This window comes from Quercus lobata, chromosome 6 (assembly GCF_001633185.2).
Source record: "Quercus lobata isolate SW786 chromosome 6, ValleyOak3.0 Primary Assembly, whole genome shotgun sequence".
Lineage (NCBI taxonomy): Eukaryota > Viridiplantae > Streptophyta > Magnoliopsida > Fagales > Fagaceae > Quercus > Quercus lobata.
The window spans coordinates 13,755,671-13,781,278 of record NC_044909.1 but is presented as its reverse complement, the minus strand read 5'-3'; the positions used below and the strand labels follow the sequence as shown (position 1 = coordinate 13,781,278).

The window sequence follows — 25,608 nt, the reverse complement described above, 5'->3', positions numbered from 1 at the left end:
TAATCTTCTAATTCAGAAATTTGAATCCTCTATCACACACAACATTACAGGTCATTTGGAGGTGGTAAACAGTTGAAACTTTGTTGCCAGGCTTTAAATATTCAAATACAAAGATTATAATATTTACATTCAATGGCGTGTATAGTAGAAAATCAAGAGTTTCAATTGAAGAGCACATACTTTCCCCCCGTCCTAGTTAGGATAATCAACAATGGACTCGCAAATCACACTTACGATGAAAAGAACCACCAAATTAATCCAATTCACTCATCCAAAAATTAAATTAAAAAGAGGAAATAACATTTACAACTTAAACGTTGAGAGCCTGCCTTCTAGTTCGCATGGAAATGTACTGCTCACTGATTATCTGCACAGAAATGGAACTATTAAAGGAAGATATATATTTTGTAACCTGCTCAGCGTGCAGTGTTGATATTTTATTCCGGTTATCTTGAGAATGGATTTTCATTTTACATCAGATAAATTATGAAATTTTACAGATAAAAAGCAACGGAGCATCCAGTCCAAGGTTGGATCGATTGGATTCTTTCATTTTACGTTTTTTTTCTTTTTTAGTTTGTAAACCTAACTTGCAGGGATGGTGAATTTTATATACCAAAGAACAAAAAACCAAAGTTATCAAATGAAGAAGTGTGTAATGATCAAAGATAATTAGGGGCAGTAAGCTGCTTCCATGAAGATTATGCATTATCGTACAGTTATTACCTTTCAATCAATCAAACCGGGCCAGGTCTAAGATACCACCTTCCTTTGGTAGACAATGTATATCAGTCTACGCACCTGTTCTATGGCCGTCCACACAAGCCCTGTGCGTACTGGTCAACATCATGAGTTCCTGAGATTGATTGAATGTACCAAATGAAGATAAAAAGACGTAATTACATTAGCAACTGGGGTTATATGAATCGCCTATCTTTTGTTTCTAATTCCATGTCCACTGGACCGGCGATACTGAGCAATTTCATCATTTACATGAGAAAGAAGCTTTTCAGAATGAGCCAGCCTTTTAGTGAAATCACCATCACCCGGTTTCAATGAGCTGTTGTCCTGTAAGATTTTAAAAAAAAAAACTTCAATGCATTAGTTGTTAGTCCGTTATGGTGAAAATGGTCGGAAAGATGGCCAAGAGTTTAACAACTTTAATGTATTAACCAGTCTCCTTTACAAGGAAAACCAAAGTTCAAATCTCCATTTTCTCAGATGTTGTAACAATTGAATTATCAAAAAAATAAACAAATAAACAAACCGTCATTAACAGATAATCTTACACGGTGGCTCTTTGACAGTTGAGTTTGCTGTTGCATACTAGGTGCTTCAAGAAGTGATTTTACCATCTCATCCAGTTCTGATACCCTCCTCTTAAGATTGTTCTTGTCCATCTACAAAATAAAGTAGCAGAAAGAATGGGATAATCATAAACTTCATCTACAGAAACTAAACTATCAGCTAAATCTATCAATTCAAGGTTACAAGTTAAGTGGTTTACAGTAATTATCCTACCTTTAACATCTCATTCTGTGCAGAGAGCAATTGATCCCGCTCTTGGAGTTGCTCTACATTCAGCTGGAAAGTAAATATATCTGCTTCTTTCTTATTTATCTCCGATATGCAACTACAGCAACAAGACATACATTGAAACCAACTAAGAAGAAGGTGCAAGATCATGAAATCATTAGACTTTCTACTGAAAAGAAAAATGTCAGCTTTGGTGTCACGTAGGAAGTCTAAAATGATAAGAGCAACAATTGTAAACCCTAGGGACTATTAACATCAGTTGTGTTTCATAGACACCTCAAAGGAGTAAAGTAACACAATTGTGCCAAACACAGGTGTCACTATGATACGTGTCCAGAGAGGTGTCAGTATGAAATGCACCCTTAGCTTCGTCTTTACTCATGTCTGACAGGCAATGCTCCATGGAAATATCTTACTCTTAGGTAATTGGTAGCATATATAAGCATGCCTTTGACGACAAGAGTAATCTATTGCCTAGAGACATGTCTACCAAGTTCCTGTAACATATACCAAGTATATAGCACGAAGGGAAAGAACTAGTAAAACGACGATTTAGAAATGGGCAAAAGATAATTAAAGCTAAACATTGCACTGGCCATTATATGACATGACTAGATCATTTATATCACCCTTCATAAAAACATGGGAGATTCCAGTTGATAGTCACAGACCCGGCACGGTTTCCTTTGACAATTAATTCAAAACTTTAACCAACCCAAAAGGGTGCACTAGTAAGTGACAAGGTTTTATAAATATGGAGTTAGATCAAACATAATTCCTTGCCATTGACCTTTTTTTTCTCTAAGATGAACTTTGAGTTATTAGATAATCTGCTTCTGGATTCCCATTTTGATATTATAGGCAGCATATGTAATACAATTATATACAAGTGGACTTTCAGAGTCTAACCTCTCTCTTTCCTCAAGTAGATCATTAATCTGCTTTCTCAAATTGAGATTTTCTTGCTCCTAACACAATGAGCACATATATTAGGACTACGACTAAACCAAATGAGTGATAAATCAAAGGTTTTTCCTATAACCACCTTTGCCAGGAATTCTTCTGTTTGCTGATGAGCCTCCTCCACTAACTTTTGAACCTGACACTGGTCTATTAAGTTCTACAATGCACCAAACAGAAAGCAAACAAATGAGAAATGCAGCTATTAACATTCACACTTCAAAATACAAGACTAAAACTTACTGCATAGTTAGTCATGTCCAATTTCACACCAAGTAAATCCCGAATGACATCATGTGTCATGCTTTCTGCTGCAGCCAGCCTTGTATTCAGCATGCATATCTGCTTCCAGCATAGATATAATTAACACTCTTTTAAAGGGAACATATATAAATGCATGATATGGTTATGTGCACTACAGGGGTGAGAGTGTGAAAGAGAATCTTTGTTATAAGGATGAATTGCTAAATAGAATAAAAACACCCAAGAAAATGGCCCTGCCAATACCAGCAGGTTATTGCGGTGGTGTTAACAAATCTATAGAAAGGAGAAAGATTATCAAACCTCTTTCTGCCGACTTGCCACCAATGCCTCTAACTCCTCTATACGAAGCCTGGCCACTGACAATTCCTGATCCTTTTCCAAATTCATCTGCTGAACCAAATTTGAAATGCATCTGAATGGTGAGCTGGAGCCCCTTGTCCTAGTTGTGTTTCTCTCACTTTTATCTATTGTTGCAGCAATTGATGTTGAACATGACATATCAGTTTTTACTTCATGAACCATGGCCTCCAGAGTCTTGTACTGTAGAATTTGTGCATAGAGATAGTAAGTCAAGATAAACATGTAAAACGTTCATTTACGATGAACAGATTATTGAAAGTCAACATCTAATTTAAACACTAAGATATATGCTCAAGGATGTCAGTAATTGGAAAATGGCTGTTTTCTGACTAACAAGTATACGAGATATTGGCACAGGGCGATTAACTTTGGAATCCTAAGATATATACCCAAGGATATAAATCAAACCGATTCCATGCTATTTTAAATTTAGTGCGAGTGTCCAGTATAGTACCTTTTGTTGGTACTGGGATGCCTGGGCTTCAGCATGCAATACAAGTTCAGCGATGTACTCTTTGTATTGTTTGATCTTCACAATAGTCAAAATCTCAGTGTTAGAGCAGAGAAAGCAGATGATGTAATATAGTGTGTTCTACAATTCAAAAGACTTCTAGTGACAATTAAAAATACTAGCAAGTTAGAAAAGCACCTCTTTGTCCCGGTCTCCTTTTTCCTCTTCAAGAAGTTTTATCCTTTTCTGTGCCTCATGAATTTCTAGTAACCTACAATACAGCTGTCTACATCAGAATATTTTCTTTCTTTCAATCCAAGGGAAAGTAAACGCAAATAAGAAATATTCCAAATCAAGGAAGAAAGCAGCATTACTGACCTAGATATATGCTCTTCAGTGTGTTCAACATTACTGTTTCCTGAATCCACATTCTCGGTGAAGTTCTCAACAGATGCCAATCTCTGTCTCAAAGCTTGGAGTTCCAGTTCCAGCGAATCTCTGATCAATCGATGCCTTTCCACCTCCTCATCCATTTCATATACCTAAGGGGGGAAACATTCCACACCAGTTGCATAAGAAAATATTACTAGAAATCAGTAGCCAAGACAGCCAAAAGTGCGCACACACACATATATCGTAAGTGACGTACACAACTGAGACTATGCCAGTTTGTATGCAGCCAAATGTACTTCTAATACAACTTTTAATAGCTGTTCATCAAAGCTCTGGGATAGATAATAAGACTTTTTTTTTTTTTTTTAATAAAGAAAATGGACGAACCTGAGTACATGGGAAGTAAACAATGCAACAAATTAAGAGCAAAAACACAAATATTTAGGAACTCTAAAAATGAAGAACAACAATCCCCAATATCCCTCAACCGCTCAAACAAAGATCTAAAAAAGAAGAGTTTCAAATGAAGCTAAGATGCTTAAATCCCATCAAACTATCTAGCATGGATTCCCTCCAAATAGACCACATTAAACATAGAGGAATAGCATTTACACATTAGATGAAAAGAAAATAATGCATTGGAACAAACCTTTTTCTCCAATACATTTATGGTACACTCGAGCTCCTCAACAGAATGTTCTAAAATCTTAACTTCCTCTTCCTTTTGTTCAGCATATACTTTACTTGCCTCTGACTCCTACAAAATTAAATTCCAGATCAACCCAAGAGAAAATCCACATGCATATTCTTAATAAATAAATTTTAAAAAGAGTGTGAGAGAGAGAAAGAGCGATATATATATATAGAGAGAGAGAGAGAAGTCACTAAACACAAACCTGGCGAGCTTCAACAGCAATAGCTTCCTTTTCATCAGCAAATGCATAAGCCATCTCAAGCTTATCATTCAACGATTGGACTTCTTCATAAAGTTGGTCTCTTTCACTAATAACCCTCCTCAAATCATCTTCAACGCCTTTAACCAAAGAGATTGATTTTTGTTCAGCTGAAGAAGTTAAATGAAGAATTTCTTTTTCCAAACCTTTGACCACCTGCTTTTGTTCATCCAATAGCTCTTCGGTTTCAGATTTTTTCAAATAGAAATCTTTTAAAAGCACCTTCAACTCAGCATTTTGATCTGAAAAACTGCCTATCATTTCTTTAGCCTGCTCAAGATCAGAATTTGATATAAACAAAGCCTTTTCAGTATCAGCTAGATGACCTTCAAGTTTCCTATATTCAACCAGCAACTCATCAAGCTGACTAGTTTTCATCTCTAGCTCATGTCGAACTTGACTTAAAGAAAATATTAGCTTTTCAGTTTCATCTTTGATATCCATTGTAGTGGAGGCTGATTCCTGCAACAATGTAAAATCAAAAAGCAAACCTTCTAATAAAACTTTTTTCCGTTTCAATTCTTCTTTTAGTGCCAAGTTCTCATAAATGAGATTGTCATCAGATAATCCCAGTTCTTCCTCTTCCAACTTCCTGACTATTTCACTTCCATCTCTTTGATCCATGATTCTCTCACTGGCAATGTCATCCTTATCACTAGAGCAAATAGTTTGCAGATTTCTTGCTGGACAGCATTCTTGATGTTTGAATGGATACAAACCACGATGTGCATTAAAATGTGGGAGTTTGCTGACAAAGTCCCCTACATGGCACTGGTACAGCACAAACAAAGTTAGTTCTTTCTCCATTATCTTAGTGCAAATATCTTCTAGCGATGAACTGGAGTTTCTAACTAAGTACAGCATCTCCTGTCCCATAGATAAGGCATCAGAATACATCATGTTGAACCTCTCATCCACAGTCTTTTGCATTTGCGAAAAACACTCTTCAAGCAAAGAAAATGAGTTTGTCATCTCTGCCAAACCATAACTGATTTGATCCTTCAGTAATTCGTTCTCTCCTTCTTTCAAACGTATTGATGACTTAAGTTGTGCAACTTCTTCAATCAAGCTTGCTCTCTCTACCATCAGCTCCTCACCAGCTTGCTTCCACACGCCAGCCAATTGGTTTGCACTCTCATTTGCCTTCAGCAAAGCATTTAACATCAAATCAGCTTCTCTCATTGTAGCACGGGCTTCCTCAAATTTGGTTAAGAAGCTACTAGAATTGTTAATTTTCTCATCAGCAACTACCTGCACGTCAAGAAACATTGCACCGAGTAAGAGGTCAATGATCTTACCAATGAAAGTTTGATGAATGTGAGTAACAAAAATTTTGTTATTGGCCCTTGAAACATCTACTTTGATCTTATTTATGCAAATAATTTCATAAAGTAGCAGTTAGAAATTGATCTGTACCTCCCTTGTATTATAGCGACCTGCTTCAGCTTTCTCCATTCCCAACTTAATATATGGAACATGTATCAACTCTGCCATCCATCAGGAGTTTAGTTAAGTCCCTTCCAAAATGTTTATTTCTAATAAAATATGTACAAATTCAAGTGGTTCAAGGAAAAGTGTACCTTGTCGGATAGAACAATCTCCAACATCTGACTCACTGAGTAGTGTGGCTAACTGAACGTATAGTTTACTAAAAGCACAGAATGCCAACTCTAATTCCTTTCTCAGGCAGAATCGTGTTGCGTCATTCTGAACATTTGAAGACTTTGGTAGCTTCTTTGACTTTTCAGATTCTTGATCATCATACTGAACTGCTGAGCCTCTGTCAACACTCAGGTCTGTCATATTTATCCCTGCAGACACCCTAGAGTGGCAGGTGTATAAGATGTCATCCAATTGGATTCCTGAAGCAACACTTTCAGTTGAAAACTCTGAGCCAGAGACAGAACAATCAGCACTCCATGCTTCTGCTTCTATCAAATCTTCATCCACTGAGATACACTCAAACACATTTTCTTTTTTTTTGACGCAATCTTTAATAAGGTTCAGTACATCATTTGTTTCAGTAAGTTTATCCCTTATCTGATTCAGCATGTCATCCTGTTTCTCAAACTTCAGATATTTATCTGGTTTCATTGAGAGTGATTCAACTCTGCAAAACTGAGAATTTTTATGATTCTCTCTCAATTCCATATATATCTTCCTCATCTCATGAATCTCTTTCACCAAGTCTTTAACTGACTCGCTGTATGCAGTAGAAACTTCACAGACATCAATTTGAAGGGTAGCTATATGCATTTCTAGATCAGTATAAAATTCACAAATAGCATTCTCAGACTCCAATACTCCTAATCTGGCCAACTTCAGTTGATCCTTAACCTCCTCCAGTGCTAAAACATTAGTGTCAACCTTCATCCCTGAAAGCTTATGATTGCCCACATCAGTGGGATTAGCCAAATTTGATATTGTAATATCTTTCTCAATGTCATTTCTCTGACCATGAAGCAAAGCAGCACTAGCAGATTTTTCTGCTTCAGTAACATGATCCTTCTTGATTTTGTACTTTCTTTCTTGCATCTTTACCATGCTGGTGTTCTTATTTAACAGAATGCTTGAATGGATTTCCTGTTCAGTGCTCTCATCAGTATCCAGTTGCTGGAATTCATTTAAAGCCATTGTTGCTTCCTTCAAGGAATTTAACTTCAGCTCCATTTCAACAACCATTCTTTGTGCATCTTCCAAGCTTTTTTCTAAGAGTAGAATACTTTCTTCCTTCTCCATGCAAACCCTGGCAGCCCTCTCTACATGTTCACTAATGCAACAACTAGCCTGGGGAAATGAACTTGCAATACCTTCTATCTGACCAGAGGCATCTTTGAGGGATTTAGAACCATCCACAAGGAAGCTTGTTAGTTCCAAGGTTGCCCTTTCCCACTCCATACAAAGTGCCTTGATTTCCTCCTCTTTAGCTGCTATTGTGTTTCTTAGTCTTGTATTTTCTTGAGTCATGAAACATAACCTTTGATGTAGTTCCAACTGTAGAGCAGCAACATCTTCCTGCAAGTGAAGAATTGTTCTGCTAGTCTCCATCTCAACCTGTTCACAGACTTGTTCAATTTCATGCTGCTTAGACAACTGGAATGCCTGATCCTCTTGATATTGATTATTAAGTGATCTGACCTCCTCAAGGTCCCTAGCAATTTTGTCCAACTTGGCTTGCAGGGCCATTCTGTCAATGTCTTCATTTCCCTCCATCAGCGAGCCCATGTTGCATATTTCTAAATTACCTGATGTCAGGAAATGACTTTGAAGTTCTGGTACAGATTGTTTGTCTACCTTGTCCTTGTTGATTACCATTTCCATAAGTCTTTGATTCTCCTCCTGTGTATGCTGCAGCTCAGTAATTAGATGGACCTGCTCAGACTCCATTGCTTTAATCAACAATCTAGCATCATTCAACTCCTTTTGAGTATAATCAGGCTGTGTTGCTGCATTCTGGTAAATCCTATTTTGTAAAGCCCCATCATCTGTCTGGGTATAAGATGCTGTATCATCTATGGAGTCACTTTGGATGGATATGTTTTCTTCCTGTAAATGTGGTGATTAATCATAAACTACAACAAAGAAGAAAGAATTGAAACATGTCAACCATGTAAGTCCCTCCCTTTAATACATCCCAAACTAGCATGCTTTCTAGCTTGTAAAAATATCTTCTGAGAAGTGAACAAAAAAAAAAATTTATTCTGTCAAAACATCCAGGAAACTTATACATCGCATTTTCAGGAGATCATTTTTTTTAGTTTAAGACATAAAAGAATAATTATTGTCAGGAAGATAGAACATTTGTGGTCAGGCATGCGCAGAATTGTCTCCTTGGGCTATGAATCTTCTCTTGTCAACACGACCAAAAAAAAAAAGAAAAAAGAAAGCCATAGATTTCACGTGATTCATTTTCCAAAGAGTGCTAAGGCAATGTGATGCTATGTAAACAGTATGAAACTGTACATGCACAGAAAATGCAACAGCAAAGATCATGTCATCCATGTAAGTCCCTCCCTTTAATACATCCCAAACTAGCATGCTTTCTAGCTTGTAAAAATATCTTCTGAGAAGTGAACAAAAAAAAAATTTATTCTGTCAAAACATCCGGGAAACTTATACATGGCATTTTCAGGAGATCATTTTTTTTAGTTTAAGACATAAAAGAATAATTATTGTCAGGAAGATAGAACATTTGTGGTCAGGCATGCGCAGAATTGTCTCCTTGGGCTATGAATCTTCTCTTGTCAACACGGCCAAAAAAAAGAAAGAAAGAAAGCCATAGATTTCACGTGATTCATTTGCCAAAGAGTGCTAAGGCAATGTGATGCTATGTAAACAGTATGAAACTGTACATGCACAGAAAATGCAACAGCAAAGATCATGTCATCCATGTAAGTCCCTCCCTTTAATACATCCCAAACTAGCATGCTTTCTAGCTTGTAAAAATATCTTCTGAGAAGTGAACAAAAAAAAAAAAAAATTATTCTGTCAAAACATCCGGGAAACTTATACATGGCATTTTCAGGAGATCATTTTTTTTAGTTTAAGACATAAAAGAATAATTATTGTCAGGAAGATAGAACATTTGTGGTCAGGCATGCGCAGAATTGTCTCCTTGGGCTATGAATCTTCTCTTGTCAACACGACCAAAAAAAAGAAAGAAAGAAAGCCATAGATTTCACGTGATTGATTTGCCAAAGATTGCTAAGGCAATGTGATGCTATGTAAATAGTATGAAACTGTACATGCACAGAAAATGCAACAGCAAAGATCATGTATTTTTCCAAAAGTTACCAGTTTCTGCTTGTGGCAATCTTTAAAAATTAATTGAACATCTCACTGAAAACAAGTTGGTATAATTTCTCACCAATGAATAATTATCTGTCTGCATAAATTCCTCATGATCCTTAGAGAAAGAATCTGTTACCTGCAAAAAGTGCAAAAGAAAATAAATCACCAAAATACAAAGGTTAAGCAACCTCAACAACCCTTCTTTCTATAACTCATCAGCTATACTTACAGAATCAGTAGTAGCTTGACTACAGTTCAAATACTTTCTAAGTTCTGTTCGTAAGTCATCTACTTCCCTACAGATATAAGCCAAAAAATATTAGACCTTCACAACTGCTCAAATTGCTATCAGGAAGATGAAAAAAGTAATTAATGGAACCAAATGTCCAGATGATCAGCGCACTAAGTTGTCCATGTAAACTACATCAATATCCTAATTTGTTTAAGCCCAGTGTAAGGGCCATGTGTAGACACCCCATTTTGCAACCCTTATATTATTATTTTTTTTTAAATTTACACCTTTTTTAGCACTATGGGTAAAATGGTAATTTTACATAAGTGGAATTACTTGACCCTAAAATCCATATTTTAAGTGGTCATAGTACAATTAATAGTAAATTGGTCTTTTTGTGTGTTCAAAACAGTGTTAGATCTTTTGTTTTTTGTATGAATGATCCTATTATTATGAATGGTCTTATTTTGTGTTCAAATCACTGGTTATAAAACAACAACAACAAAGCCTTATTCCCAAATATTTTGGGGTAAGCTATGAATCCTCAAGAGATTAATAAGAGTCGGCCACATTTATTCTTTTCTTCCATTCTATTCTATCAAAAGTCATACTCTTTGTCTTTGTTACTTCCTTAATTATTGATGTGTCCTTTTTTACTACTTCTAAAGTTCTTTTTGGTCTTCCCCTACTTTTTTTGGTTACCTCAACTTGAATCAACTCACTCTCTTTTACTAGTGCATTAGTTGCTCTCCTTTGAACATGACCAAACCATGTGGTCATACTTATTGAAAATGGGACTTTTTACCAATCATCAAACAGTTGACACTGGTAACTACAAGAGAGCCAATCTATTGAACCTTAGTGCCAATTGGCACTATAGTTCCAGATTTGCAATTTTTTTTTTAATTTCTATATGATTTTCTTTTTTCTGATTTTTGTGAGAGAAAATATGAGATAATACTACCAATTCTACAATTTTTGAGCTGTAAAATGAATTAAAATACTCCTCTCTGTAAATAGGAGAGGTATCCCAACTGAGAAGGGGTCCTAGTTTTCACTTATTGTAGTTTAGAGAATCCCCGGATCCTAGATTACCTACCTGCCCATCACCCGAAGCCATAAATTTTCTTTATTTTCTGCATATTGTTCATCACACACCTTTCCACAGCACACAAATCACCCTAGCATCCATAGGAATCAGCAATAAAGATCCAATTCAATTAGTTTTTTGGGAGTTTGCATCAATCAACACTGCCATTGGAACGAAGATCTATCAACAAGCAACCATCTTCAAGAGAAGGTATATAACAGGTGGAGGTTTCAAGAAAATGATTCAAGATCAAAAGACTGTCATAGGAGCGAGAAAGAGAGACATTCCACCCTGAGTTCGCCAATTGCTTAGAAATCAAAAAAGTGCATGCATGTATTTTTCATTCCTTGTTAGTTAATTAGTGCTTTTATAGTTTTATATAATATGTTTGGTTCCTTATTATCATGCTTTGATAGTACCCAAAAAAAAACAAAAACATGCGTTGGAAATAGATTAGTTTCCACATGTTATTTTAATTTATGGTGATTATCATCTTAGATTTTTTTTTTTTTTATGGTTAGTTGCAATTTCATGATCATAAATCATATGTTCATACATCATGTCTTTAGTCATATTAATTTGTTAGAGCTGTAGATACACTTGTTTAGTGATATTTTCATGTAGGCCTTAGCTTTGGTATTTTGGGGCATTGCTACCCAATTTTAGTGGTACCCCCAATTTCCAAACCCCCTGGAGAATGTTTTTGCTCCAATCACTGATTGGAATATGCCTAAAATGAAGTATATTTATTTAAGTACCTGATCAGTTTGAAATTTGTATTCCTGCAATCTTCCAACTCCTTTATAGTACAATTATTCTGCAGTTGAAAAGCACAAATATTAAGAAACATAATAAATTCTATATGATTAATTCAAAAGTCCGTGTCAACCTGATTATCGTTTCTTACTGAGGATGTAAGCTTTCCTTCTAGCGCTTCAAGAAGCTGCACATTGAAAATGGTAAAGACAGTTATTAAAGGATCAACAAAGGGTTTTTGCTATTGTAAGAAAGAAGAATAGAAGAAAAGGGAATGAAAAGATCTTCATAGACCTTATTACGTAATTCTGAAACTTCAGCTAGCAATGTTTCTCGCTCTCCTTGTTCATAAAATTTTTGGAACCTGACATGTGAAAGCTACAAGGTGAGTCCTCAGCATCCAAAAAAGAGATGGAGAGAATAATATAATGCACTACAAAATTACAGTTGGAGTTGCTCTTGAAGTCTGATATTCTCCAGCGCAAATCGGGTCAATTCTGGATTCCTATCAGTCCTTGCACGAAGCAACTGAATCTCTTCTAGTAAAGCCTTATTTTCTTCCTCGAGATATGTGTCAAAAGACAGCTTTCCATGCACAAGCAACTCAAGTTGTTTAATTTTCTCCTCGCGAAACCTTAGCATCATTTTAGTATGTTGAGCATCCTCTTCCCTTTGGCAAGCCTACAAAATATGCCACAATAATTTACATAATTGTCCATGAGATTAAGCATGTGACAAACCTGAGAAATATTGTGTGTTTGGGAATAGATTATAAGCCAACTTTTTGCTTTTTAACTTTTATGTACAGCTTTTTATAACCTCATTTTTTCTCGCTTTTTCAAAATACAAGTATACTTTAGCATACTTTCAGCAAAAAGCTAAGTAAGATGTTCTCAAACGGACACGAATCATCTAATCATGTCCCATATTTTTCAGAAATAGGAAAATGTAGGACTGCTGAATATAACAGATATACCAAGTGGTTGACTTGTTCAATTTCAGCCTCTAACTTTCGAACTGCAGTCTCTGCCATTTTTTCTCTCCTCAGAGCACCAACTAAAGTAGCTTCCATGCATCTCATCTGCTAGATAGATTTAAGACAGCCGCCCATACTTATATAATACAAATCTTAAGAGAGAGAGAGAGAGAGAGCTAACTATAATGTATACATCAACATTACCTTTTTGCTTTGAAGACTATATATCTTATGATTATCAGTTGGATTTCTTTCTCCTAAAGAGTCATATTCCTCAGACAGGTCATTCAATCCAGATTCTTCAAAAGGTGGAATACATCTTGACATAGACCTTGTAAGGTTATTATGCTTCATCAGAATGGATAACTGGCCCTGTTTGAGTTTAGAAATGCCTCAGTTCTACTAAATAGTGAACGGCCAAGATAAAACTCTCACAAATCTGCAACTATTATCCATACCTTTAACTGTTGGATTTGCCGCTGCAGTGCTGTTACATCACCTGAAGCATCTTCATTCACTTTAGCCTAGAAAAGGATGAAAAACAGTAAATTCAAAACTCAAATATTCCTAAACTTCATTGGAAACAGTACACAGATGTAATTGCATTTAAATTAAGTACATTGTTCTGAATAAGCTTGGCACGCTGGGCAAACTTCAGAGTGCTTAGTGTTTCATTTGCAGAGCTGCAAGGAAAGCAAAAGTTTTGTTAAGAAAAAAAAATACTACAGATAAAAAGAATACACTGAGTTCAAGGAAGGAAACATACCAAATAGATGGGCTGACATTTGCAATAATTGTTGTTTTTGAGTTTCCTCCCAGAGAATCCTGCATTCACAGTTGTAGACAATATGAGCTTCTAATATAAGGTAGCAACTAGCAAGATAAAAGAGTACACATAATTAGTAGGTTCATTTTCAGTTTTAGAGCTTAACCTGAAGTAGAAATGTGAGCCTTGAATCTCTGTAGGGAACATGTCTATGCTTCCCGTGCGCTAAATCCACTAAAGACATTATCACCAAGCTAAAAGTACAGAACAAAAATAATTCAGGTTAACCAATTATAGAATGAAACTCTTACACATTAGCATTAAAGACTTCTTAAGACTAGATTCAGCATATATCTTAATTTGATCAATCACAAGAAAGGTTTTGTTTGCAGAGATTCATCCCGGAAAGCTATTGACTGGCCAGCTCAAAGATTATATTCAGCACTATCTAGCATTTCTTACAAAGTTGAAGGCCAATGTCCCCCACCAAATAAATTACAGCACAAATCAATAAATTAATTTCCAAGGCAGGCATTTCAGATAAAAATGCTTAGCAACACACTCCAAAAGACTATGTATACTATAAAGGTGCTGCATGTGACAATGGAAAGAAATTATTGCAAGACACTGCAATGTATTTAGAGCAAATCAACTGAGACACTTGTTTTTTCAGTTAGTTACCCAAGAGTTGACAAAGATTTGTTTATATTTGCTGCTTCTTTCAAACGATCTCCCTCTGCACCAGAGCATTTCTGCCTGAATCAGTAAGCAAGTCAGCGTAGCTTTGTAGAAAAAAACAATGGTAGAACTGTTGTGGAATGTAGTTACCTTTCAGAACCAGCTAGATCTACTAAATTTAACCTTGCAAATCTGAAGTGAGTCATGGAATCTTTCTCCCAGCAGCTTTCAATAATACAGGTAAAAACACTGTGGGAGCGGCTGCTCTCACTGTTCATATGAGTCGCTGCCATTTTCCTGTTTGCAGCACCCTGTATTTGATATAATTATGCCAATCACGTTTGTGACATAAAATGTGATAGAATAACAACATTTAAGCAACAAATTTCACCAGAAATTCCCACCTGTAACAGAAGTTTGACAACATCATTAACAGTCCTCACATTATGCTCTGTGAGGTTTTCAACATATACCCCTTTTTTCAAGTCTTCTCTGAGCTGTAACAGGAGAATGAGTTTGATAATGCCCATTGAATGAAAATGTAATGAAAAACATCAAACATGTGGACAGATATACATTACTTGCAGATTAGTTGATGAAGGCTCCAAAAGATCTGTTATCTGCTCATTATATATCTCTAGAAAGGAACATTTGCAGCTATACTTCAGCTTTTCATCCCTTCTGCTTTCTTCTTCCTAAATGAGTTCTAGTTAGATATTATACCATAACTAAAAGAACACCATAATCCACATTAAACAAGCATGAATGGTCAAATCATGAAAAACAGTAGAAATGTGAATATCGCACCTCTCTAATTCTAGAAAATAAATATTCAAAAATGCGTGGAGTTATCCCGCAATCTTCATTGAGATTTCCCTCCATCTCATATATCTCACCCATCATGGTATATGTTTTGCCACTTCCTGTCTGCAGAAAAACACTGCGAGCTTCAACATCTTGTTCTATGATAAGTTGATAACAACACAAACAATCAGGAAAACCCATCATCACATACCTGACCATATGCAAACATGCAGCTATTATAACCAGACATGCAATTCTCCACCATGGGCAGTCCAGCAACCACAAACAGGTTTTCCTACACCAAAATTCATGCCAGACAGCACATAAGCATCCAAATAAACTTTCACTCATGTTCCTTTTAGTTGCTAAGAAAATAAAGGAAAAGAAACTAACGAATAAAAAATATGAAGCTCAAGTCTATCTGATATAGGAAAAAGAAACAAAACAAACAATATCCTCTACTTGATTGATCTTAATACAACTACAGCTAAGTTGAGCCCAATTTGCCATATTTTAGAAATCCAAAACAAAATAAAGCCGAAGAACTAAACAGCTTCCTTTCCACTTCATACATTGGTACAAACTTCAGTTAATATTTCTGGAACCCAAAACAACTTCACACCAAAGAATTAAAATACTTTCCCTTTAAAATACATTATACACACAAGCAAACAGATAAATTTTCAAACAATACCTATATTGTTAGAATACTATAGGAAAACTATAGATACTGTGGACCATGATTTTGTACAGAACCACAGGCATGGAACCCTCTGGTTTTGCGTATTCCTAGTGACACAACATTATGCACAATTTTCTAACAACTCACTAAGGTGACAAGTTGTGATTAAGACAACATCACTTTCATATGGACCCGGAACCACTAACACCACTTTATTATGTATCAATCATAACATGCCACCTCATCAATTGTGAAAGTCATGAAATTTTTTGTCTAACTAAACTTTTTTCTTAAGTGTTGTGCCTTAAGCTCTTCAATTAAATTCAACCACGTGGTAGCATTGACCAACGAACCACATGGTTGAATATAACTATCTTTTAAAAAGATGACATTGTTTTTACTGCATTGATCAATACAACCATGCACTTGAATTCAATTGAAGAACCTAAGCGTCCACAATATATATAGTATTCCTTTAGCATTTAAACATAGATTTTACAATTCTATATATAAACCTGGATTGTAAGAGCACCTGTGATATGGTCTCGCACGCTATGTGATCAAAGGTAAATCTGGTTTCAGGATGACCAAGCCACACCAAAGTCTGCGCACTCTCTTGCCTTAAGCACTGACCGAAACCTTGTGAAACTCTCTCCATAGCACTCAATGGTCGAATTCGTATCAGCACCTGAATCCAACAAACCACACATCACAATCACAATCACAATCACATCCACACCAACCTCTACAACACATAGAATTTAGTTCAGAATTCATTTCACAAACCTGTACATTGTGATCTGTCCAAAACGAGGGGTCTTGAACGAGCTCGAAATGTTGAACTTCCACTGGAAATTCATAATTAGAAACCGAAGTGTTTGAAATTGAAACCCTTCTAGAAACCCTAGAGGAACTCCCTGCTCTACCTCCATTGTACAAATTCCAAGCTCTGCTGCTCAAATTACAAGCTCCGTTAGCTCCACCAATCGAAGGCCTCGAGACGCTCTTCGCCGGAGTACTCTGCGTTGAGTTCGGCTCCGACTGTGACTTCGTTCCGGTCCGAGCCGAAACCCTAGGAGTCACGTAACTGTGACTCGCATTTCCGACTCTATCTGAAGCTTCAAGCTTCTTATCCAAAGCCCGAGTTGATCGAACCGCTTCGAGCTTGTGATGAGAATCGAAATCGGAGTCGTGGAAATCCTTTTGGGACTGAGATTGCGATGGATCCTGAATCGTGTTCAGAGGAGATCGTGGAGGTGGAAAGTGAATCGGATTCAACGAAGTTTCGAATTCGTTCTCGTTTGATTCGGGGTGTGTGTTCTTCGAAACGTTTCGAGCTACGAATCGAGAAGTGGAGGGTTCTTTGGACATGTTGGAGCTCGAAAATTTTTGGCTAAAAAGAAAAAGAGTGGCTGAGTGGTTTTAAGTAGGCATGGAGTTTGAAATTGAAGCTCGAATTAGATCCATGAAGAAGAAGAAGTAAATGGAGGATTGAGAATGGGACAGTGTCAGCGTGTTGAAAGGTGAAAGCTCAGTGAATAAGCGAGAGAAATAGTATAAGCCCGCTCGTATTTCAAATTTAAAGTGATGGTTTTTTGTAAGTTAGCCGCTGGACTATTGAGAATACTGAATGGACCCCCAGACGGATTTTTTTTTTTTTTATTGGACAGATTTTGTAGGTTAAAGTTATTTTTATTTTTATTTTTATTTTTTTAAAGAAGAAATACTAGAAACTTTATTGAAAAAAAAACTTAACCATTATCAGCTAGAAGAACACCATAAAGGTGTGGAAAAACATCCTCCATCCACATCAATAAACCTCTAACATATTTAGCATTTTTAGCTAAATTGTGAGCTCCAAAATTGCCTAGTCTACAGGTATGTGAAAAAAAAATATGCGTAAAAGTCTCTAAGGATGGTTTCATTGAATCAATAAAGTTAAATTAAACCGTTAAAGTTATATATATATATAAATGCAATATAATTTTAGCTTATGAAGACTACTTTATAATTATTATTCTTTATTATCAAGCCAAAGATACCAATTTTTTTTTGGCATAAGCAAAGATTAAACCTTAAATCTCTTATTTGACAACAAAAAAAATTATCGGACTAACTGAAACCCACCTTTAAAGTTACATTCAAATCTTTTTATTTTATTTTTATAATCTAATAATTACAATGGGAGAAGAGGGATTTAAAATTTGAACCCTTACCCTTAGACATTTCCGTTGAAAATACTAACAAGTACTAATTAAGTTAGAAAGCTCATGATTATTTAAATCATTTGTTAAACAATGGTTGTTTTTAGCTCTTTTTTGAAAAATAAAATGCAACACACAAATGTGAATATCAAATTTAGCCTACATCAAAATAAAATTTCTATATTAAAAATCCATTGGCATCTTACACATGATAATACATAACAATTATTATCGAACAAAACACAAGTTCATTTAATATATATATATATATATATTTCAAATAATGTACGTTATAACTCATAATTAAATATTTAATATTTCAGAACCTTGTTCAGATTAAAGAATGATTAAAATCATCTACAAGTCCACGAGTAACTCTAATGTGAAGTTCTTAAAATTTTATTCATTAATTGTGAAATCCACTCAATTAGTGGATTAGATTTTGCTATACCATGAATAATTTCAACATGTACAAAAATATTGCTAGTTAATATTGGTTTTCAGTATACTCCCCTCAAAAACATAGCAATTTTCAATCTACTTATTTCCCAAATGATACACTGAAACTATCCTATAAACTCAATAGGCATTTTACAAGACCCTTTTAACAATATGGTGTGTGGTAGTGGTTGCAATTTCTTACACTGGCATGACACTCTGACAAGGGTGAAAATCTTAACGTTAATTAGTGTCACAAAAAGATTAAAATAGTAAAAGATGTTAAATGAGAATAATTACTTCAATCATAAGTGTAATAGTGCCCCCTCAAAAAAAAAAAAAAAGTGTAATAGTGGGCCATTGATGAATTCAAAGTAAGCTATGATTACAACACTAATAATCTAATACTAATAAGTTGTAACGTTATGGACTGATTTTGAAAGAGTTTTGCAAAAGGAATAAAGAGGATGGGGGATTTGAATTCAAATGTTTGCTTATGGGTCCAGCATACATAAAGAACGCAGGCGCATTTGGCCAGCAAAACTGGGAAAGAGCAATTATAAAGATTAGAAAGTATAGAATAGCAATTCAATTTGACGATAATTAAAGAGTGGAGCAAGTGGGACTTACAGAAAAGTTAGTGGAATCTCGGACTGAAAGAAAAACAAATCATCGAGTACAAAATTTGTGAAAGTAAATAAGCTGACAGTTTCAACTTACTTTAACACTAACATTTGCAAGAGATCATTATTATAATGTCTAACTAAAATGAAAGGCAATAGGCTCCATTAATCTTTTGCTTTTTCTGCTGAATTGCATGGACTTCCACAAGAATCCCTAATGTTGTATTCAGCGGCTTGAAAAAAAGATATTAAAGATGGACTTTTATTCATTTCAAGTAAAATAGAGAAGATCTTTGAGGATTACCATTCATAGGCTGAGGCCCTAAACAAAGTAACTCGCAACTAAATGTCATATGGTTGTAGTGCAAAGATTGCAAATAATTAAGTATCGTTTAAAAAGGAATCCAGAGAATATCCTATGAGCTTTGTTAAATTCCAAAAGTATGTGAATTATTCAATGCACTTGATGTACTATACTATCTTCACACATGTAAGTATATCTCATACATGAGATTCATATTTATATGAGAATATGTAGTATTTCGAGTGCACCAAACAATTTCTCACAATTTAGGCTAATCAATCTTGGCATGGCTGTCATTTGACATTGAGAAGTTGGAAAAGATCTTCTAGGTGCATATTACCCTTATGGGTCTTATCTATGCCCCCTCAAACTAATACATGGTGGTAACAAACCATTATGATCTTAGTTAGCATAGATATGCCAAACCCACAAAGCTATATACATCATATGGAAATTGTCTATATACATGATTAGGATGTTTTTAGGGTAGGTTTATCATAGAGTTTCCAAAATCTTACATGTATATTTTGAAATGAGTGAAATGTATTTGTTGTATTTTTCAATGTTTAAATAAATACCAAAACAATGATAGTCATGTTTTAAAGTACCAAGATGAATAGAAAAGATTAAAAAAAAATCTACGATGGAGTACTTTGAGAATTCTTTTTTTTATCATTTAGAAAAGAGTGCTTTAAGAATTCTAAAGGATCTTAATTCATTAATGTCATCAATAATGAAATATAACAGTGTAGTTCCATGAAACTTGTAGTTTCAGTATGATACTCTTGAATAAGTGACTGTTTACATAATCCAAAGAACTACTGATCCACTTAATTAAAAGAGGAGAAGTATAAGATGCAGGACGTTTCATTCTCACAACTGATATATTCTGAATGCAGAGCTAAGATGCTTATAAGACGTTTTCTGTTTTTTTTTTCCCCCTTTCAAAAAAATATTGAACTAATCGAAAATAGTTTTTAAAAACCCTTTAAAAAAGCCCTTAAGTTCGTGAAGGCTAATTTTATGACATAGAATTTACAAGAATCATCACGACTATCTGATTTTTAGATTCTTGAATCGTCACTAGTCACTACTGTACCATTGTATATTTGTATGTGTCCTTATAAATAAGATGAACTTTTACTGTTTAAAATCTAGCCGTTATTGTTTATTGACTTTATTCTGTTAGAGTCTACCACTTTTAACTTACTAGAGAGTTAACGCTTCAAAGTCTACTGCTCAGAATAGGGGAAGAAAAAAAGCTACGTGTGGGTCATGGGTGGCAGTGACATGGTTAGTTCAAGAAAAAATTTATTTAGATGTAGAAGTGTCAAGTGTGTAATGTTCAAGTATCAAGTATGAAATCAGTGAGCTGTATACTTCAAACTTGGTGTATGATTGAAGACCTGGAAAGAAGGGAAAAACATTATTGGAGTACACCAATGTGGTGCCGAGCAAGGACTCTCTGATAGTCAAGGGTGGCCCAATATTATTTGGGCTTTAAGGTGAAAAATTTATGTGAGACTTTTAATATGTAAATATTAATTAAACAAAATTATTTAATACTAATTAAATCTAGATTAATTTGATACATTAAATACATAATTTTTTTTTTTGAAAATACTAAGTATTTTTAATATATACACACGGGAAGAGGGGAGAATGTTTTTTTTTTTTAGAACTTACAGTAGTATATATCCAAAAGGGTCTAAATCTTGGATACACAACATAGATTTTAAATCTCTTTTACTCACACTTGACTAAACTAATGTCAATTTCATATAGAGAATTGAATATCAAAGTTGAACCATAAATATTAAGAAAAAAAATATAAAAATATATTACAATTAAAAAAACACTTTATTTTGGATATACAACAATACATAGTTAAGTAAAATTAAAATCTAATTTTTAATTTTATATCTTGTTTTTAAGAGAGGGAGATAGATATTATTTGGTGTGCGTTTTTGTAGGATACCAATTTATAAAAATTAAAGTCTCAAACTATTAAGGGAGATTAATCCATAATTGATAATTTAACACATTTGCAACATTTTAGAGTTTCAATTGGGTTAGGGTTCTATTGGTCTCGTACATTAAGAGTCCTAATAGAAATGAAAAGGAAAAATGCACTTAAATCACTATAAAATGTTCACAATATGATGTGACATTGACTCTCATTGATGAAATTCATCAATCTAACTAATGAGTGTTTAACCACTTTTTTTTTATTAGCAACATGGCAATTTGTAAGTTAATAGTAAAATTTGTAGTATCTTTAACATCACTAATATAAAAAATGCACAACATTTATATATAAAAAAAAATTATAAAAATTTGGGTCTTTAATCATTGGAAGTGGATGGAGCCTTTTCTCTAAGGAGATTTTTTTTTTTTTTTTTTGGGGGGGGGGGGGGTGTGGGGCCTGAGGCATAGGCCTAACTTGCCTAAGCCATGGGCCGGCCCTTCTGATGGTTAAGTTAGAATTCTCTCAAAATCTTCATGTAATTCTCAAAGTGCAAGAGTTGGTAAATTTCTCACTTACCTTTGATTTGATAAAGTCTAATCCTTTATATAGAGGATCTTGAGTAGGTCTCATTGTTTTGTGTCACTCTCCTCAAGAGAAAAGTGTGGACTTAGTGAGGTGAATGAGAGCGAGTTTTGGAGAATTCATTTCCACGTTCTAAAGTAGTAGACTTTTGTGATAAGTTCTAAAGTAGTAGACTTTTGTGATAAATTCCAAAACTGATGAATTAATGTAGCTAAAAATTACTAAGTGATAGAGATAAATTACTATGGATGATGTCATTACTTAGACAAGTACTTTGGACGATGGCTCATTTTTATTCTCCATCAAATCCAATACAAGTTTTCTTATAACTTAAAACCCATTTTTGTTCCATTGCTTGAATATGGTAATAAAGATTGATCATATTACATGATTCAAATATTCTAATTGAGACAACTTCTGAAGCGCAAATTTCAACACAGTTATTTATGACATTTTGGTGATGAGTTTCTCCCACAGAGTTCCCAGCCTTGTATGAGAAACAACATAAAAATGTACAAATCGAGTAGGGAAGTCATAGTAAATTCATGCGAACTCCCTTCTGCTAGCTACCTTTGCTATTTGGAAAGATTGCAAAACCCAAGCAAAGCATGTTCTCAATAGGTCCAAAAAGATATTACAAATTGTTTGCGCCCAAGCCCAACTCTCTCTCCCCACAACCAAAAAAAAAATCAAAATCAAATAACAGCGAGACATCATTATAAATTCATGCACAGAAATGTCCCCAGAATCAAAACAAATGCTTGGAATAATAACATCGGAGCATGACCGTGTCCCTCATCTGTAACACTGCCTGCAGCTGAAATACAAAGTGTTGATAAATTAGCGAATATTCCTAATAGAATCCTGTTAATGAGTGTCTTAAGTGCACATATTAAGAAATAATCAATATTCAATTACAAGCTGTAATACATATTTATCTAGAAAATAAACAAACTTTTCAATAATTCATTAGTTTGCACCTTGCACATACAAAATTACTAAGTTCACACAAGTGTATGTGTTTTTTTAATGATTGTACACAATATTGACTTTATTTTTAAAGAAAAAATATAAAAAATATTATTTAACAAAATATTAAATACCCTTGTGCTCTTAGTCACTTAATTAGTACAAGTTTACAACCTAAAAACTATTTGGATTTGGGATGGGGAGCTAGTTAGCTTGGGCTGCAAAGGAAAATTGGCAAGTTACTGTTTTAAGTGTTGTGAAAATACGTATGAATGAAAAAGTATTGTGAAAATACGTGTTATGTTATTTAATCGAATTAAGATGTTTGTCAAAATAAAAGAAAAAATGGTTAAATTCGTAGTTTGAAACTTTACTTTGTACAAGTACAACTACTTTAAATTTCACTATTTTTTAGGACAATTTTTTCAAACTCTCTCATTTTTTAAAAACTAAAAAAAAAAAAAAAAAAGTTATACCAAATATTCAACTTATTTTACTTTTTGTTGAAAGTGTATTAAAATATAATTGTACCTTGAAAAAATATGAAAAAGTAATAAAATGTGAGGTTTTAAAAAGTTGTACATAAAAACTAAAAGGTAAGCTTATAAACTGATAAATGTCAATCGAACACTAAGTGTGCGTTTGGATATCGCTTATTTTGCTGAAAACTGAAAATAATAAAAAAATAATTTTTGGTTCATGTCCCATGAACAGTACAAGAGGCGTTGGTCAAAAAAAAAAAAAAAAAAAAAAAAAAAGCCAAAAACGCAGGCTCCTTGGACACAGACACCAATCCAAACGAAGCCTAAATGTTGAGTATGAGTAATACTATAGCTACAAATTATTTTACGAACTATTGATGTGACAAATTTTTATTGGTTCTAATATAGACCCATCACTGATATCATTTTGTTATTTACTAATAATCATTCACCATATTAGCAATTTGTAAAAAAAAACTGTAAAATAATTTGTGACTTTAACATTTTTCTTACACTAAGTACTAGAGTAGTTGGTCTCTTTGTTATGTGCAAGTGCAATCAGTAACTTTGTTTTAATAAAAATTCTTGTTCATAATAATAATAATTTAAGAAAATGACAATATATGTTTACATTGTGCTATTAATATAAAATTTGCAAAAAATATATAATATTATATACATTTGCATAAAAGTGTACAATACTGTACACATTTATTTAAAAATAATGTAAACTTATGTAAATTAAGAATTTTTCTTAACCTTCTCAAAAAAAAAAAAAAAAAAAAAAAAATTCTTAAGAAAATACTAATTGTTCTATTTTTTTTTTCTTTCAAATAGTTCCAACAGGCCTTACCACATTCTCTAGTAGCATTCATAGAAGTTGAGCAAAGGCAGGAGAACCCCACGGTCTCAGTATCAAACCCACAAGTGCCACCAGAGTCTGCACACCTTTCACACCCAGTTTCCGCAACAGTGAACGAAAGCTTGATCCCATATACCCAATCCAAAGGTCCTATTCCCTTCAAATTATCACTATTAATCACCGTAGTATAATGCGTGCAATCCAAGATATTCATGCTCATGTACTTCACAGTATCATAACCAGTAAAACAACATGGTGGAGTACTATTAGTCAACAAATGGAACAATCTAAAAGCATTGCATGAACCATAAAGCTCGTCGCAAGAGTGACCCGAAAAGTTGAAACAAAGATTCTTGTAATGGTTAAGTACAGGAGAGTCAATGGAGCAATTGAGGAGTACAAAAATGGTGTCTGGTGAAGGAGGTATTATGACAGATTGAATGTCAGTCATAAGAAAGTCGTGGTGAGGTTGTAGAATGGAACATGTAGACATTGCTGGGTCATAGACTACCATAGTTTTTTTGTCGTAGTCGATGGATTGGACTTTGTAGGCACCAGAAGGTGTTGTGAAGAACAAGTCAGTGGTGCAGTTAAACATGTGCCTGAACTGTGGTGCGCCGCAACCATCGTCGAGACCAAATGGGTACTTTATAGCAACGTTGCCACAGGAGGTACGGCAAGGGGAGAGAGAGAGAGTAGGGAGGATTTGAAGTTGTAATAATAGTAGTGTTAAGATTCGAAGCTTGAAGAATGGGGTGTAGGGTGTTAGTGTAGATTGCATTTTGATGCAATTTTATTTAATTTTCATGTAATGTAGGTAGGAGTGTAGTAGAACAAAGAAGAGCAAAACGAGTTCAATCTGATGAGTAGGTTAGTGACTTTGGCACCAATGTGAGTGACTGTGAGTGTACAGAAAAAGGTCTCCGGAATTTACTCCATAATTGAAGACACTTTTTGACCGTTGGACAGGCTGGTGCTGGGATCCACGAGAAGAAAATTTGAGAAAGTGATCAGATTTTACATTATTGATCGCATTTCATCGGGGCTTGTGACAAGCTTGCCATTTCTTTCAACTCAAAACAGGTTGGAGTCCAGGCTCGCAGGCTCTGTGTCCCCATGAGGCTGAAAAGAGGATCTCCATCTCTTCCATTTCAACTTTTAGCTTTTGGTTTCAAATTAAAAAATTAATTTATTTTACTATTTAATTTATTTTTGTTACTATTTATTAGCTCATTGCACTTTTTAGTACTATTTAAGAGTTTCATGGTACTGTTCTAGCTAACTTTCACTTTTATTTACAGTACTTTCACTAAAAAGTTTTCATTTTTAGCAAAATAAGCAGACCACAAACAGACTCTTAGTATGCATTTGGATTCAGATTATTTGAGCTGCGTTTTTTTTTTTTTTTTTTTTTTTTTTTTTTTTTTTTTTTGAACCAGCGTCTCTTGCACTGTTCATGTAAACGGTATCCAAACGCACTCTT

The 25,608-nt window shown here is 34.5% G+C and overlaps 2 protein-coding genes across 2 annotated transcripts; both read right to left on the bottom strand.

The window, feature by feature from the left end:
- Positions 1-65: 65 nt before the first annotated feature.
- On the bottom strand, positions 66-17,271 carry LOC115994480 (kinesin-like protein KIN-12C). The gene is made up of 35 exons (XM_031118649.1): positions 16,479-17,271; positions 16,225-16,380; positions 15,222-15,305; positions 15,014-15,133; positions 14,788-14,901; positions 14,611-14,703; positions 14,357-14,517; positions 14,210-14,284; positions 13,695-13,782; positions 13,529-13,587; positions 13,382-13,445; positions 13,221-13,286; positions 12,967-13,134; positions 12,763-12,867; positions 12,232-12,467; positions 12,081-12,150; positions 11,920-11,973; positions 11,789-11,847; positions 9,938-10,004; positions 9,785-9,844; positions 6,498-8,463; positions 6,334-6,404; positions 4,861-6,168; positions 4,614-4,721; positions 3,950-4,113; positions 3,770-3,842; positions 3,575-3,649; positions 3,061-3,300; positions 2,740-2,838; positions 2,582-2,656; positions 2,446-2,504; positions 1,522-1,633; positions 1,290-1,400; positions 727-1,068; positions 66-367 (listed from the first exon to the last, which is right to left on the bottom strand). Exons 1-34 carry the CDS (start codon positions 17,061-17,063, stop codon positions 931-933), a joined length of 7,083 nt encoding a protein of 2,360 aa, XP_030974509.1. The 5' UTR covers positions 17,064-17,271; the 3' UTR covers positions 66-367; positions 727-930.
- Positions 17,272-22,175: 4,904 nt separating this feature from the next.
- Positions 22,176-25,015, bottom strand: LOC115950616. Its single transcript, XM_031067824.1, has 2 exons — positions 24,117-25,015; positions 22,176-22,629 (listed from the first exon to the last, which is right to left on the bottom strand). Exons 1-2 carry the CDS (start codon positions 24,904-24,906, stop codon positions 22,529-22,531), a joined length of 891 nt encoding a protein of 296 aa, XP_030923684.1. The 5' UTR covers positions 24,907-25,015; the 3' UTR covers positions 22,176-22,528.
- Positions 25,016-25,608: the final 593 nt, after the last annotated feature.